The 16,704-nt window shown below is 41.3% G+C and overlaps 1 protein-coding gene across 1 annotated transcript in view; it reads left to right on the forward strand.

The window, feature by feature from the left end:
* MAN1C1 (mannosidase alpha class 1C member 1) overlaps positions 1-1,143 on the forward strand; it is an 86,232-nt gene extending 85,089 nt beyond the window's left edge. The window contains exon 12 of the mRNA XM_074934301.1: positions 240-1,143. Within this exon, the coding sequence (XP_074790402.1) occupies positions 240-363 (124 nt within the window). The 3' untranslated portion in view covers positions 364-1,143. The remainder of the gene's footprint in view (positions 1-239) is intronic.
* Positions 1,144-16,704: the final 15,561 nt, after the last annotated feature.

Below are 16,704 nucleotides of genomic sequence, written 5' to 3' on the forward strand. Positions count from 1 at the left end.
ACATTTCTGTAATTTCCCAGGTGCTCTGTCATTTTCAGCTTGTGCACTGTATTTAACAGGAGTTTTGGCCAGATTCTCAGCTAAATCAATTTAAATCAACTTGGCTCTAAGGATATCGAGCTACGCCATTTACTGCCCTGAGGATCTGGCCTTATATGTACACTTGGAATTCCATTAGAGTCTTTCTGTAATCCAATTTACCGGGTTCTCTTTTCTCTCTTCCTGCCATGTGGCTCCAGGTACCTCTATCTTCTGTTCTGTGACGATGATGTGCTGTCTCTGGAAGACTGGGTATTCAACACGGAAGCCCACCCGCTGCCAGTGAACCACATGAACCTTAAAGCTAAAGCAAGCGTGCAATAATGATGCTGTTACTCAAGCGCCCTACTTCGGCGGCACTCTCTAGCGGGTTACTGCATTTCCTTTCCATTAAAGGAATTGGCAATGTTCCTAAAATGGTATTTTGGGGCACTAGTCCAATTCCGGACAGTATTATACTGGGGAGAATAAACTGTGACATAAGCACCTTCTTTTCCTCTATGAGGAGATCTGTTAGCCTGGTGACAAGATGTTGATTCTGGGCCATATTATTAACAGATCATGGACATTCCTTTATACAGAGAATTTATATGAAATCCACTGACTTTGCTTTCTAGTGGCCAAAGGATTGGAAGTTTGCCATACAATAGACTTTTTCCCCCTTGTTCTTCCTTTCATTTTTCTTTTTGATTGTTGCCTTTTATATACAGTTGGATTTTATCATGTTTCTAAGTACAGGTTTCAATGTACAGTGCTTTCTAAGTGGTGTCAACATTGTAACTGAAACAAAAACTGTCTGCAAAATTCTTGACCCAAATGTATTTTTATATATTTTTTCCTGTGCTCTTAAACCCACATTTACAGGACATTGCATCACATGTAACTTTCCTTTATAACCTTTGTGGTTTTCTACTTTTATTTGGAACTAAATGTTATGAGTCACTTGTAATAAATTGCACTGCTGTAATAGTCAAATCTGTGAAATAGAATAAAAGGTCTTGTAAAATAAGTAGCATAATTGGGTTGATCCGACATTACCAGCTATCCATAACTGTCAAAGACTTGCTGTATTATCCTTGGAATGAATAGCTGACAATAACGGTTGATTTTGAGAATAATTGACAATAAATGTTTATTTCAAGAATAATCGAGCAAGTGTATAGTCAATAATTCCAACCTGCTTCAACTCTCCTAACTTGCTTATTCATTGTTCAACTGTGAGGTAGCAAGAACTCAATTAAATGTCTTATTTCCTAGACACCCCCCCCCCCCCAAAAAAAATCCCCATCCAAGTTTCTTCCTCATTATATTGTAATTATCTCCGGGATGAAGTTACAGGAGAGAAAAAGGAGGGGAGAATCATAGAATATCTGGCTTGGAAGGGACCTCAGGAGGTCATCTAGTCCAACCCCCTGCTCAAAGCAGGACCAATCCCCAATTTTTGCCCCAGATCCCTAAATGTCTAGTTGGCAGCTGGTATCAAGTGGAGTGCCCCAAGGGTCGGTTCTGGGGCCGGTTTTGTTCAATATCTTCATAAATGATCTGGAGGATGGTGTGGATTGCACCCTCAGCAACTTTGCAGATGACACTAAACTGGGAGGAGAGGTAGATACGCTGGAGGGGAGGGATAGGATACAGAGGGACCTAGACAAATTGGAGGATTGGGCCAAAAGAAATCTGATGAGGTTCAACAAGGACAAGTGCAGAGTCCTGCACTTAGGAGGGAAGAATCCAATGCACCGCTACGGACTAGGGACCGAATGGCTCGGCAGCAGTTCTGCAGGAAAGGACCTAGGGGTTACAGTGGACGAGAAGCTGGATATGAGTCAACAGTGTGCCCTTGTTGCCAAGAAGGCCAATGGCATTTTGGGATGTATAAGTAGGGGCATAGCGAGCAGATCGAGGGATGTGATCGTTCCCCTCTATTCAACACTGGTGAGGCCTCATCTGGAGTACTGTGTCCAGTTTTGGGCCCCACACTACAAGAAGGATGTGGAAAAATTGGAAAGAGTCCAGCAGAGAGCAACAAAAATGATTAGGGGACTAGAACACATGAGTTATAAGGAGAGGCTGAGGGAACTGGGAATGTTTAGTCTACCGAAGAGAAGAATGAGGGGGGATTTGATAGCTGCTTTCAACTACCTGAAAGGGGGTTCCAAAGAGGATGGCTCTAGACTGTTCTCAGTGGTAGCAGATGACAGAACAAGGAGTAATGGTCTCAAGTTGCAGTGCGGGAGATTTAGGTTGGATATTAGGAAAAACTTTTTCACTAGGAGGGTGGTGAAACACTGGAATGCGTTACTTAGGGAGGTGGTGGAATCTCCTTCCTTAGAAGTTTTTAAGGTCAGGTTTGACAAAGCCCTGGCTGGGATGATTTTAATTGGGGATCGGTCCTGCTTTGAGCAGGGGGTTGGACTAGATGACCTCCTAAGGTCCCTTCCAACCCTGATATTCTATGATTCAGGGTACCAGAATCCAGCTCTGAGAATCACAGATCCTCTGCTTCAGAACAATTCTGGGCTCTGTTATGGGCCTGATCCTGGAAGAGGCTGAGTGCCCTCAAATGCCATTGATCGAGAACTTGGCATGATCAGCACTTTGCAGAATTGGACCTTGTGCTCACTCACATCCTTGATTGTTTGTTTGTTCCTCTCTAGTAGCTGGTCCTAGCTGTGCATCTTCCCCTTCAGTTGTACAGTTGATTTATTTGTTTCATCGACAACCTTTCCCCTGCAGCTCTGGATCATTCAGAAGCTGCTGGTACTTTGCATTAGATACGTTCCTCTCTTATATTGTGAAATGCTGATTGGTTTCTTCAGCAACTTGGGAAAGAAAAATATGCTTTTAAATCTATGCCTGTCGACGTCGCAAAGGGAAAGAAGATTGTCATATGAGAACTTGCCCTTTATCCCAGGGGTAAAGATACTGGATGGTAAGCTTGGCCCAGAGGGATGATTATTGGTAAATAAGAGTCTTGGGAGTGAGTCATTTTATCTGAGGGATTTTGATACTGGGAAGTAAGCTTACCCCAAGAGAATTTTTGCAGCAGATTAAGAAATGTCATGAGTAACCAAAACTCTGTCTGGCAAGGTCTTAAAAAGTGTCCTTCCAAGTCCCATTAACACAGATTCTTGGCATTTCATTCAGATTGTCTAGTTTGATTTTGTTCTTGTTATTTTCCTTTCCCAAAGCACAAACCCCATTTCCTTTCTGCACAAGTGTTTAGATGTTGTAGTAAAAATAAATGATACTTCTTAGGTCAGAAAGACTTCTGGATAAAAGATTTTTCCCTCCTGAAATTCAACAGCTGCATCAAAAATAATGATCTTTCCGTTAGCCACCCGGCATGCTTGTAAATGTAAAGTTTATTGATGTTTCCTTAACGAGGTGACCTGACTGCTGCTCAATACCAGTCCCAAAGAAAAGTATTCAGTGCAAATGTCTGTATCTAAAACCTTCTAATGATTAGCCCACAGTCTTGCAAACACTTGTGCTTCTGCTTAACTTTAGACAAGTGAACAGTCTCTTGGAAGTCAATGGGACAACTCCCATGAATAATGTTAAGAACGTGCTTTAAGATCCTAAGTTCTTTGGGGCAGAGACTGTCTTTTTGTTCTGTTTGTACAGCACCTAGGACAAGGGGGTCGTGGTCCGTGAGTGGGGTTTCTCGACACTACCGCAATACAGGGATCTCTGAAGGATTGGGGCCTTAGATGTCTCTGGGTTCACTTTTCTCAGTACCCTTTGGCTCTCATTTGGCAGTGCTTATTCAGGCAGAACTCTGACTTCAGCGGTCGTTTTGCTCGAGGAAGGGGAATTTTTCCCTTTGGGTTTCAGATGCTGTGCCTAGCAAATCTATTTCCACTTTGAGAAGAGAATTTGTTTTTAATATGTGTTTTGTTTGTAGGATTTGTATCCTGTTTGTGTTGATGTAGAAGAGGAACCCTTTTGTTTACATATGTTTAAGCAAAAAAAGCAATAATGATTCATTTGAATTGTTTTCAGTTCTAAACATACCGGGAAACACGTCCGGGAAGAGATTATACCTTTGTCTTGCTCAGCAACTTCACTCGCAGGAATGGGGTAAAATAAGACACACATTTTTAACAATGAGGGTAATTAACCATTGGAACAACTTACTAACGAGGGGGGAGGGCGGGGGTGGATTTTCTACCGCTGGAAATTTTTAAACCAAGTTTGGATGGTTTTCTAAAAGGATGATGTTCTAGCTCAAAGAGGAATTAATTCAGGGAAGTCCTATGGCTTTTGTTATACAGGAGGTCAGACAAGACAATTACAGTGGTCCTGTTTGGCCTTGTAATCTCTGAATCCTGGACCCATTGGTGGCAATGGGAATTTTGCTATAGAATTCAGTGGGGCCAGAATTTCACCCATTTGGGGTTTCTGATTTTTTACATATTTGATTAAGAAATATGGTACAACCTTGGTTGTCTGAATGCATTGGGGACCACTGAATAAACTCACATAATCAAGATTTGTGATGATCACACTAATTTTCACCGCTGGAAGACGTGACCCTATTTTATATAGCAGGAAGTTTCAGACAAATGAGACTCCCAATAACTGTAAGCTGTACTGCCCAGTATAAATTAACTTCACTATTGAGAAATGAATGCTTGCAGAATGGCTGTCGATTGTTGCCTGACTTTTACATAAACCACAGAAAGAGATAAGAAAAAGCTATTCAAAAAACAAATGTAGTTTCTTGTAACCGACATTTCATTTTTCAAGCGTTATTACATTTCCTTGGAAGGCTTTCAGCAGAATTGGTTATTGAATTCCAAATCCTGGCAGTCTTTTATTTTTTCTGTATAATCTGTTGATTTTTTTCAGGTTTGATAGATTGAGTTTTTGCCTCCACTGTTTTAAAGCTTAAGATGTTACAGATGGTGGGTATTGGATCTCTGTATTAATTCACCAGAGAACACTGAAAAATCATAGAATCATAGGACTGGAAGGGACCTCGAGAGGTCATCTAGTCGAATCCCCTGCACTTAAAGCAGGACTTATTATTATCTAGACCATCCCTGACAGGTGTTAGTCTAACCTCCCTTAAAAATCTCCAATGGTGGAGATTCCACAGCCTTCCTAGGCAATTTATTCCAGTGCTTAACCACCCTGACAGTTAGGAAGTTCTCCCTAATGTCCAACCTAAAATTTAAGCCCATTGCTTCTTCTTCCATCCTCAGAAATTAAGAAGAACAATTTTTCTCCCTCCTCCTTGTAACAACCGTTTATGTCCTTGAAAACTATCATGTCGTCCCGTTCCACGCCCCCCTCCCCCCCAGTCTTCTCTTCTCCAGACTAAACAAACCCAGTTTTTTCAATCTTCCCTCATAGGTCATGTTTTCTAGACCTTTAATCATTTTTGTTGCTCTTCTCTGGACTTTCTCCAATTTGTCCACATCTTTCCTGAAACATGGCACCCAGTTGGACACAATACTCCAGTTGAGGCCTAATGAACCAAATAGAGCGGAAGAATTCTTTCTTGTGTCTGATTTACAACACTCCTGCGAATACATCCCAGAATGGTGTATGCTTTTTATTTTTTTATTTTTTTTGCAACAGCATTACACTGTTGACTCATATTTAGCTTATGGTCCACTATGACCCCCCAGGTCCCTTTCTGCAGTACTCCTTCCTAGGCAGTCATTTCTCATTTTGTACGTATGCAACTGATTGTTCCTTCCTAAATGGAGCACTTTGCATTTGTCCTTATTGAATTTCATCCTATTTACTTCAGACCATTCCTCCAGTTTGTCCAGATCATTTTGAATTTTAATCCTATCCTCCAAAGCACTTGCAACCCCTCCTAGCTTGGTACTGTCTGCAAACTTTAAAGGTGTATTCTCTATGCCATTATCTAAATCATTGATGAAGATATTGAACAGAACTGGGCCCAGAACTGATCCCTCCAGGACCCCACTCAATATGCCCTTCCAACTTGACTGTAAACCACTAATAACTACTCTCTGAGAACAATTTTCCAACCAGTTCTGCACCCACCTTATAATAGCTCCATGTAGGTTGTATTTCCCTAGCTTGTTTATGAGAAGGTCATGCCAGACAGATTGAAAAGCCTTACTAAAGTCAAGATATACCACATCTGCTGCTTCCTCCCTATCCACAAGGCTTGTTACCCAGTCAAAGAAAGCTATTAGGTTGGTTTGACATGCTCTGTTCTAGACAAGTCCATGCTGTCTGTTACTTATCACCTTATTATCTTCTCGGTGTCTGCAAATTGATTGCTTCATTATTTGCTCCATGATCTTTCCCGGTAGTGAAGCGAAGCTGACTGATCTGTAATTCCCCAGGTTGTCCTTATTTCCCTTTTTATAGATGGGCACTAGATTTGCCCTTTTCCAGTCAACATGTGCTGTGCTGCAATTGGGATTTTTTTTCTTCTTTAAATAAAATGCTTCCATAGCACAGGCTGTAAAAATGTCTTGCTGTTTGAATCATGGGAAGTAGAGATGGAAAAGGCCCCACAGGTTTCCTACTCCATCCCTTTGCCAGTGCAGAATTGCTCCCTGCTGTCTGTTATAGCTGAGAGTTTCAAAGGAACCTAGGGGAGTTAGGCAACCAAATTCCATTGAAATTCAGTAGGATACCTAGCCTTATGGCTGATCTAATTTTAAATGTCCCCAGCAATGAGGCATTCATCACTTCTCCTGGAACACAGCCTAACCGATCTCACTTTCAGGGAGTTTGATAATATTCACTGTGGTAGCAGTGTTAGTCTGTATCAGCAAAAATAACGAGGAGTCCTTGTTTTTATTTGTTAGTCTCTAAGGAGCCACAAGGACTCGTTATTTTTGCTAATATTCACTGTAAATTATTCCTTTCTGAATTTCATGCAGTGCTATTAGTTCTGTGTCCTACAACATTCTACCCTAATTAAGTCGTCTCCTTACCGTACTGGAGAATAGTCTTCAAATATTTGGAGAGTGTGTTTGCCCTTTCACTTTTTATTATCTGAACTACATAGTTCCTTTAGGACTCAATCCAGGAAAGCACATAAACAGTGCTTTGAAGCCAATGGGATTACTCAAGTGCTTATAGTTAAGAACTTGCTTAAACATCTTGCTGAATCAGGGCCTTAATCTTTCTTGTAAATCCTTCCTTCCAACCCACTAATCATTTTAGTTGCATTTCTCTGAATTCCCTTTGATTTGTTCAGATCTTTCTGGTAATGACATGCTCAGAATTTAAGCCCAGCATTCCAGAACCAAGATCCCTCTTTGGTTGTTAATTAATCATGTTTATTATGCTACTGCCGAGGGACCAACCAAGATCAGGGGTCCACTGCACTAGACTCTGTACAAACAGAATTGTAGACAGTCCCTGCTTTGAAGAGTTTACCATGTAAATACATCTCACAATCTTTTCTTTTTACGAAGATTGGAACCACATTCTAGGGTCTTTGCCATCAGGTGTAGTTATCTTGGATGTTTTTCTAAAAGACAAACTCTAGGAATTATTTCGGGGAAGCTCTATGGCCTGTGTTATACAGGAGATCAGACCAGATGATCACAATGGTCCCTTCTGGCCTGGAATCTGTGAATCACAGCATCACAAAGGTACTTAGTTTCCCAGACCTTAGGAAGAGCTCTGTGGAGCTCCAAAGCTTGTCTCTCTCACCAACAGAAGTTGGTCCAATAAAAGATATTCCCTCGCCTACCTTGTCTCTCTCATATACTGGGACCGTCAAAACTACAACACTGCATACAAGGTACTTAGTTGTCGAACTCCCATTGAAATCTGTGGGAATTGGGCACCTAAATATCTTTGTGAATCTGGTATGTTCATATTTTCCAAGTATGCCTTTGTCTTTATTGGTACCATTTTTCCAAGGTCTTTATACATTTATTTTTATTTTTCTTAAGACCAATTCACTGTGTCATTTGTGAGCTGTGCTTAATTTCATCTCCCTTTTCATTTATTAATGCTGCTACCTGATAAATACTCACCCCCATCTCCAATATATTTGTCAACATCCTGTTCATTCATGTTAGCCCCTTTTAGCTGTTAACTCGGACTGTGTCCAGCTGCCCTTCTTTTTTTCAATCAAACCTTTACTGACTCTGGGCTCTTTGTTGCCTATTTCTTTTCCATTCCCAATACAATGTGTTGAGGGTTTCCCCATGTGAAACATTTCTTGTTCCTTACATTGTCCAGAGGACCAGTGTGTTGTCCCTGTGTCTCATTTAGAACTTCCCTACATTAGTAGGGACATTTCAGTCACTTCCACTCTTTAGTGTACATACATGGGATTTAAATACAACTTTCCATTACATTTTGCTCCCTAAGGGTGAAATCCTGGCCCCATTTAAGTCAATGGGAATGTGGCCACTCAAGATGTCTTAATTCCCCAAAATGTGCCTTTCCGGAATCCAGTACCTTTGTTCTCCGGCATTTGGTAACTCATGGTGAAGTTTGGTAGCTTGTCATCATTGACACCAATTCCTTCCCTATTCTCACATTTTTAGCGGGTATCTTCCTGTAAGTAAAAGTTAGATCCAGGAGGTCGTGGCCTCTGATTGAATTTTCTTCTTAAAGATCTTTGATGTCCTCTATCTTGAGACTCGGCTTGCTGCAATTTTGGCTCTGTTACCCAACAGATGTCTGGATATTTAAAATTCCTCCTGAGTGGTGTAATCTGTAATTTCAAGAACTAGGAGCATATATCCAGGAATTTTTTTTCCACTCTCCTTTTAAGGGGAATTGATCTCTAGCAGATGCCCTCGCGGTTTTTCCTTTTGTCTTCCATTCCTTGGCTGCTTCTCCAAATAATTCACAGCCGTCCTCTTCATTGCTGAACAGGAGCTAATGGCCTTCCTAATGCTTCTGGTGTATGATGCCTCTCTACCTCTTGTATGATGTATACCACCTGTGGCATTCCAGATCTGAGACCTATCTCATCAGGCCTTGTTAATGCCCACTAAATCGTTTAATATCACTTCTCGTTCTTGCTTGTCACCCAAACACTTGAGTACATGTACTCGCTTCAGAACGGTTCCATCCTGTGTTATTCTGTACTCTACAAGTACTCACCGCATTGCCTGAGTTAAGTGAAAGCTCCCCTCGTCCCACTTCCCAGCCAAAGTGAGCCCTGGAAGTTTTAAACCACATTACTGAAACCATCTAATCCAACCAATAATCTCTCATCACAGACATTATTTCAATGCTTTTTTAATCCAGCTCCTCCCCATCGGGGCAGACATTTGTTGATCACCAGTTCTTTCTTCCATATAGCTAGGTACTCTAGTGTCTTAGTACCTCCCCTGTATATGTAAATTGAATGGGATGCAGAGGTAGAGAACAGATTATTATTCCCATTTTACAGTTGGGGAAACCGAGGCATAGAGAAAAAATGTCCTCGGTCACACAGGAAATCGATGGGAATAGAGTCCATATCTCTTGAGTCCCAGTCTGGTTTATGACCACAAGACCATACTCCCTCTTCCACTCCTGTTTGGCATTTGAAGGAACTCTACCTTCTTTCCAGTTTTCTCCACATGCACTGTAATCGCTGGGAATTCCCTGTCACTCTGCAGGCTGTTTGGCCCCCTTATTTTGCCATCCTTTGCCCTAGTTCTCAGAAGGCAGAGCTCCGTCCTGTTTCCTTGATTTGGGCTACAGAAGTGAAGTTATTAGCCAGCGGTTATGTTCTCCTTGTCTCAGACAAAAAATGCTCCTGAAACCTAAAACAAAACAATTAAGCAGGCTTAGGAAATGGCAAAACTTCAAAGCATTCAATTCTAACGCTTCCCGCCACCCTTAGAGAGCTCAGAGATGCTGTGTGGTTAGCCCTGAAGCAGAAGAAAATGGTACTAAATCTCCCTGAGCAGTTGGGGAAATCCAGAGGCTGTGCCAGATTGTGTGTAGCGAGAGTCTGAAGACAGAGATTTATGAAGAAAGATTAAAAGAGGTAAGTATAGAGCACTTGGCCAAAGTACAGCTAAGGAGGGATGTGATAACCAGGTAAGGACCTGAAGGTATAAAGACCAAAGAGGGAGGAGGATTTCTGAGGCTGGTAGGGAGGGGTTAGGAGTAATGGGATGAAATTAATCAAAGAAAAAGTCGGGCTCAATATCTGCAAACCATTTCAGCTGCGACTGGGATAATCTCCCAAGGGAGGTCCCTGAGCTGGGGGGACGGTGTACAATCCTTGAGCTATACTGCACTGGCTGGAAAGATGAATGGACTAGATGATTTACTAATCATTCCCATCGCTAATTTCAGAGTCTGTGAACTATGGCCCTGAATTATTCCCACGGGAGGCATTGCCTGCATGATAGTTTAATCTGCTGAGGGTTGTAATACTTCACTCTAATTTTGCTTGGTGGGTTTAGTGTGCGGCTGCTGAGTGGGGTTGGTGGCCTGTGATGTACAGGCGGTCAGACTAGATGATCTGGTGGGCCCTTCTGGCCTTCAACTCTATGACATAGAAGCCATGATGCCTGCAAAAAAATGAACCGGCAGCCGTTAGTATGCTAAAACCACTGCCTGTCACTCTGGCCAGCAGTCTCCTTATTTCCTTGTGCTCCCCCATGGTCTGTTTGTATTCACCTGTTGTCTCCCTCGGGCAGGGACCGTCTCTGTGTTTATACAGTGCCTAGCACAATGGGGTCTTAGGTGCTACCACAATGCAAACTATACTACTAAGCACGTGCTTACAGTTCAGGATGGGTTTAGGTGCGCTGCAGAGTACGGATAGATTTAAGCACATGCTTAAGTGTTTCACTGAAGTGGAGACCTATAATTGTAAATAAAGTGAATAACACCATGGGACAGTTAATTATATTCTGAGTAGTCCAGTAGATAGGGACTGGTGTGGGACTGAAAGAGCTGGGTTCTACTCCTGGCTGTACCATTGACCTGCTGTGTGACCAGGGACAGTTTCTTCACCGCTCTGGGCCTGGGTTTCCGTTCCCACTCTGCCTGTCTATTTACCCTGTAAGCTCTTTGGAGTCTCTGACTCTGTGTACGTACAGCACAACAGGACTCTGATCTCAGCTGGGGTCTCTGGGCACCAGCGCACTCTAAATGTTAGACAATAATTCTGCTGTATTTCATTTGTTTACCACAATTTTGTCCTATATCTCTGCAATTACAGGGCCAGATTCTGCCACCCTGACTCACATTGCATAGCACCTAACTCAGTGATTGGCTAAAGTTGGGACTAGTGATGGGGTAAGGTCCCACCCACGTTCAGTAAGGCTTCTGGAATCTGGCTTTCTGACGATAGTGCTCTAGGGCCTGACTCTGCACCACTGATCAGGCTCATAGTCATCCACACTCCTTAGCCCTGAGCTCCGTTCAGTCATCAATGGAATTTAGGAATGCTGAGATGAGGTACAGATGTGACACCCTCCCATAGGACACTTCTGAGCCAGGGGACAGATCACAATCCAAACAGCATCATGGAAAAATGGATCCTTTCTGGCTAAGATGTGAGGGGAGGTGTCTTGCCCTTTAAGGACAGTACTACCTACTGGTCAGTCCTCCCTGATACATGGCATGGGCCTTTTACGAGTTTGGGTGATCACACAGCCTGAGGCAATATGAGAAATGAGGAAAAGGGTCCTCAGATTTAGAAGGAATCCTGTTACTGTACCTTTAAGGGCCCAGGACTGGAGGCTTGCAGAGAGTGGGGCAGGGACTCCTCTCAGCCAATAAGAAAGGAGCTGGGAGAAGGGTCCAGTATAAATGCTGCCACCCCCTTCACAGCAGCCTGCAGGGTAGATGACTGTAGGGAGTAAGAAGGTTGCTGGTGGGCCCTCAGTTAGCCAAGAGCAGACACCAGCCTCAGAAGGCTGCCAGCCTGGAGACAAATTGCAACCCAGCTCCAGGAGAAGAGCTGGGGATCCTGGTAAGGAGAGGAACAATAATTGCTGAAGCTACCCAAGCTCCAGGAGGAAGCCAGGGACTCCTGCTATAAGGAGAGACATAGAGATTGAAAGAGAATTATGAGGGGACTGGGAACAGAGGTTAGTGGACCAACCCCAGAGGAACCCTGAAAGCCAGAAGCATCTTTTGTTTGTCTGGGATATAGTGTTATGTCTCCTTTTTGTTTGAAGTTTTGTAATATGCCCTAAGGAGGGTATTATTGAGTCAAGAGTGCCTGAAGTGAAGTTATTGGCTTTGTAAGAATGGAAACTGAGGCAGGGATTACATGCAGTGCCATGCTAACTCAGCAGGGGCCACTACAGGGCAAGCATGCCCTACAGCATAAGGCAACAGTCTCCTAGAAAGAAAGCAGAATGAACCCAGACTTAAGACTGAGTCAGATCATGGCAGCAGCCAGTTCTTTCTGTTGAAAATGAAGGGGAAAAGTCTGTGGCTGCAGATCCTCAAGCTACAAATGATGGTGATGAATCTGCTCTGGAAAATTCCTGTGTCAGATATTCTTAAATTATTCTAAATTGAGGCCAAACAAATGTAATCATTAATGGGTGTGTCTTCAAACAATTTCCTCTTGGAGAGTGAAGAGGAAATGAAGGGAAGAGGTGCAATTTTCCTCATCTATCTTTGTTTTAAATCCAGCCCATTGCAGTAGCAAAGACAAGATCAGCAAACAAAATGGACTGAGAAGCTTGAGATCAGTTCTTGAAGGAAATTTGTACACTATGATTTTTCACCAACTGACCCAAAATGACAGAACACTCAAGATTATGATGTTTGATTTATTATCCAGTGATGAGGCTGGGAGACCTTAGCTATTAAGAATTTCAATCAGGTGTTTCAAATTTAATTGACTAACATTAAGTGGATTTTCTGTGTGTGCAAATGTGCATTCACACACACATTTCACTGAACCATCCTGTCTTCAGTATAATCCTATTGTGCTTAGATATATAATAGTTAAACTGATTTATGGTGGAAAATACATTTAATTCAGATCTGTATTTTGCTCAGGGTTCTGTATATTTAACTCCCAGGGAATATAACTTAAATATTAATTTCTATAATGAACAGGTGCAGAAATTTCATATTCATCAAAATGTAAAGTGGAAAAAGACGGGGGAGAGCCTCTAGTTGTTAGTAATCCTGTTTATTTTCTCATCAATCCCTTCTTTCTTAATCAGTTTTCATCCCCCTTTAGCTTTGCATTAGAATAGAATTTATCTTTACAATAGCATCTGTCATGCTAGAAGTGTCCCAAAGCATTAACAATAAGCTAAAAAGTGGTATCATAGTGACTCTGTTGCTAAATGTAACAGCTACTGTGCCTTTGCCAATGAGGACAAGGCAGTTGCAGAGAAGGTAAATGAATCCCTTTAATCAGCCTTCACTGCAAGGGAGAAAGGAGATTCCCAAACCTGAGCCATTTGTTATAGGTGACAAATCTGTCCCAGCTTGAGGTGTCAGTAGAGGTGGTTTTGGAACAAAGGGATAAATTAAACAGCAATAAGTCACCAGGACCAAATGGGATTCACCCAAACGTTCTGAAGGAACTCAGAGGTGAAATTGCAGAACTGCTAACTGTGCTGTATGTAACCTATCGCTTAAATCACCTCTGTACCAGACGACTGGAGGGTACCTAATGAAACACTGGTTTTTTGTTTTTTTTTGTTTCTGGGCTTTTTTTTTAAAAAGCCTCCAGAAGTGATCCTGGCAATTACAGGCCAGTAAGTCTAACTTCAGAACCAGGCAAATGGGTTGAAACTATAGTAAAGAACAGAATTCTCAGAAACCTAAATAATATGTTGGGGAAGGGTCAACATGGCTTTTGTAAGGGGAAAACATGCCTCACTCGTCTATTGTTTAAGGGGGGTCAATAAAACATGAGGACATGGGTGGTCCAGTCGATATAGTGCACTTGGACTTTCAGAAAGCCTTTGACGAGATCCTTCACCAAAGTCTCTTAGGCAAACTAAACAGAAATGGGACGAGGGGAGGTCCTCTCGCCAGTAACTGGTTAAAAATAGGAAACAAAGCGTTGGGATAAATGGTCGGTTTCACAATTGAAAGTGGTAAATAGAGGGGTCCCCAGGGATCTGTACTGTGACCAGTGCTGTTCAACATACTCAGAAATTATCTGGAAAAGGAGGTGACTAATGAGGTGGCAAAATTTGCAGGCGATACAAAATTACTCTCGATATTTAAGTCCACAGCTGAGTGTGAAGAGCGACAAAAAGATCTCACTAAACTGGGTGACTGGGCAACAAAATGGCAAATGAAATTCAGTGTTGACAAGTGGAAAGTAATGCACATTGGAAAAAATAATCCCAACTATACATACAAAATGAGCTCTTACCACTCAAGAAAGATACCTTGGAGTTGTCATGGCTAGTTCTCTGAAAACATCCAGTCAATGAGCAGAAGCAGTCAAAAAAGCTAACAATGTTAGAAATCATTAGGAAAGGGATAGGTAATAAAACAGAAAATATCGTAATGCCACTATATAAATCCATTGTACGCCCACACCTTGAATACTGAGTGCATTTCTGGTCATCTCATCTGAAAAAAAAATAGAATTGGAAAAGGTACAGAGAAGGCCAACAAAAACGATTAGGGGGATGAAACAGCTTCTATATGAGGAGAGATGAAAGAGTGGGACTGTTGAATTTAGAAAAGCGATGACTAAGGGGGGGATATGATAGAGGTCTATAAAATCATGAATGGGATGGAGACAATGAATAGAGAAGTGTTATTGACTACTTCACACAATGCAAGAACCAGGGATCACCCAATGAAATTAATAGGTAGCAGGTTTAAAACAAATTAAAGGAATTACTTCTTCACACAATGCACAGTCAGCCTGTGGAACTTGTTGCCATGGGATGTTGTAAAGGACAAAAGTGGGTTCAAATGAGAATTAGCAGGGTTGATAAAAATCAATGATTTAAAAAAAAATAAAAATTGGATTTTTTTGATAAAATGCTTTTTGAGGAAAAAAATTATCTGAAGGTAGTTTTAATTAAGATACATTATAGCTCAAAGATATCTCATCATGGAATAGGGATTATAAATTCTAATTCTATAGTATGAGACAATATATTCATGTAATGTTTAAGAAAAGTTTTGTAAATGAATTCCAATAGTTCATGGATTAGGGACCCAATCTTATGGGGTTCCAGGGGCTTCTGTATAGATTACTTAGGTTAATCTTTTTATCTACCCAATGGGACTCAGTGCTCAGTCTAGAAGATACCATCCGAGATGTTTAGTTTTGCAGTTCTCAAACTGTGGATTTGTGTCTTCAGAGGTAACATGCTTGTTAACAGCAAAAATGTTTTTAAATAAATATATAGAGGTGAGAAATAACAGACCTCAACCCTATTGTCCCTCTGCAAATTTGGGTACACAGAGTCAATCCCTTACTTCTCTCTAAAAGTGCAAAGTTTCAAAAAGTTCAACAAATAGAAGATTGTTGGGGGCGGAATAGATCTGGACAAGGAGAAGAAGTCTGGAAATAAATGTGAGAAGTGAGGGACATATGCTTGTTTTGTTAAAATATTAGATGTTTGTGTTGAAGAAAAAATCCAGAATACTTAATATTGTTGTTTTAGTTAAATGAAACAATTGAAATGCCTTTCTGGTGATGTTCTCCTCCTAATACAGCATGGCAAGAAAATCATCCAAATATTAATGATTATCCTGTTGAACTGGAGATAGTTCACCTCCCAGTGACTTCATATATATCAGCTTCAGTTACCTTTGGTAAATAAAATAACCAAACAATCATTCATTTTTCTTATATAGTCGTAAAACTAATCTGAAAAGTTTTCAAAATAAATCACTGTTTAAAAATGTATAGTGTACCTTCTAAAAATGAAACCTACATCTATCTCTGTGTTGTGAAGAATATGTATTAAGGTTATAACAACCAACAAGAATGTACTTTTAAGTAGAAAACTATGATTAAATTGAGTCTTCCTGACTAGTGATTTAAATCAAATCCACCCTGAGAATTAGATAAGGTCCTGGGAGGATAGGTCCATCAATGGCTATTAACCAAGATGGTCAGGGACACACAACCCCATCCTTCAGTTGTCTCTAAACCTCTGATTGCCAGAAGCTAGAACTGGACCACAGGGAATGGATCCCTTGATAAGTGCCCCTTTCTGTTCATTCCCTCTGGGGCACCTGGCATTGGCCACTGTTGGAAGACAGGATACTAGACTAGAGGGACCATTGGTCTGACCCAATATGGCCATTCTTATGTTAATAGTTGTCACCTAGTCATGACCATTAGAATCAGGCCCTAGGTAGTACCATTTAGCTCAATCGGACTATCATCTGTTTAATGTTAATCATCTGCAACAGGATGAAGTCTGAGGTCCAGAACCTCAAAGATATTTAGGCACTTAACTCCCAGTGAGAGTTAGACACCCGAATCCCTTTTAGGAGTTAGACCCGGCTATTTCTACTGGGAAGGGCAAGGTTAATTTTTTTTTTTAAATAGTGACAAGTGCTTGACAACATAGAAACCCTTGGAGGCAAAACTGTCTATAGCTCCTGCTTTTTAAAATTTTTTATTTCTTTTGAATAAGGCACCTACGGTTGTTTAAATTTGTAAGTTGCTGCTGTGTAAGTATTTGCTATTGAAATTTAACAGAGAAACTCTAAAAACCAAAACTCCTATTTTAGCTCAACTCCTTAGCTGTGCTGCTAATACCCTGGCACATTAAAATG

Source organism: Natator depressus, chromosome 19, assembly GCF_965152275.1.
Source record: "Natator depressus isolate rNatDep1 chromosome 19, rNatDep2.hap1, whole genome shotgun sequence".
Lineage (NCBI taxonomy): Eukaryota > Metazoa > Chordata > Testudines > Cheloniidae > Natator > Natator depressus.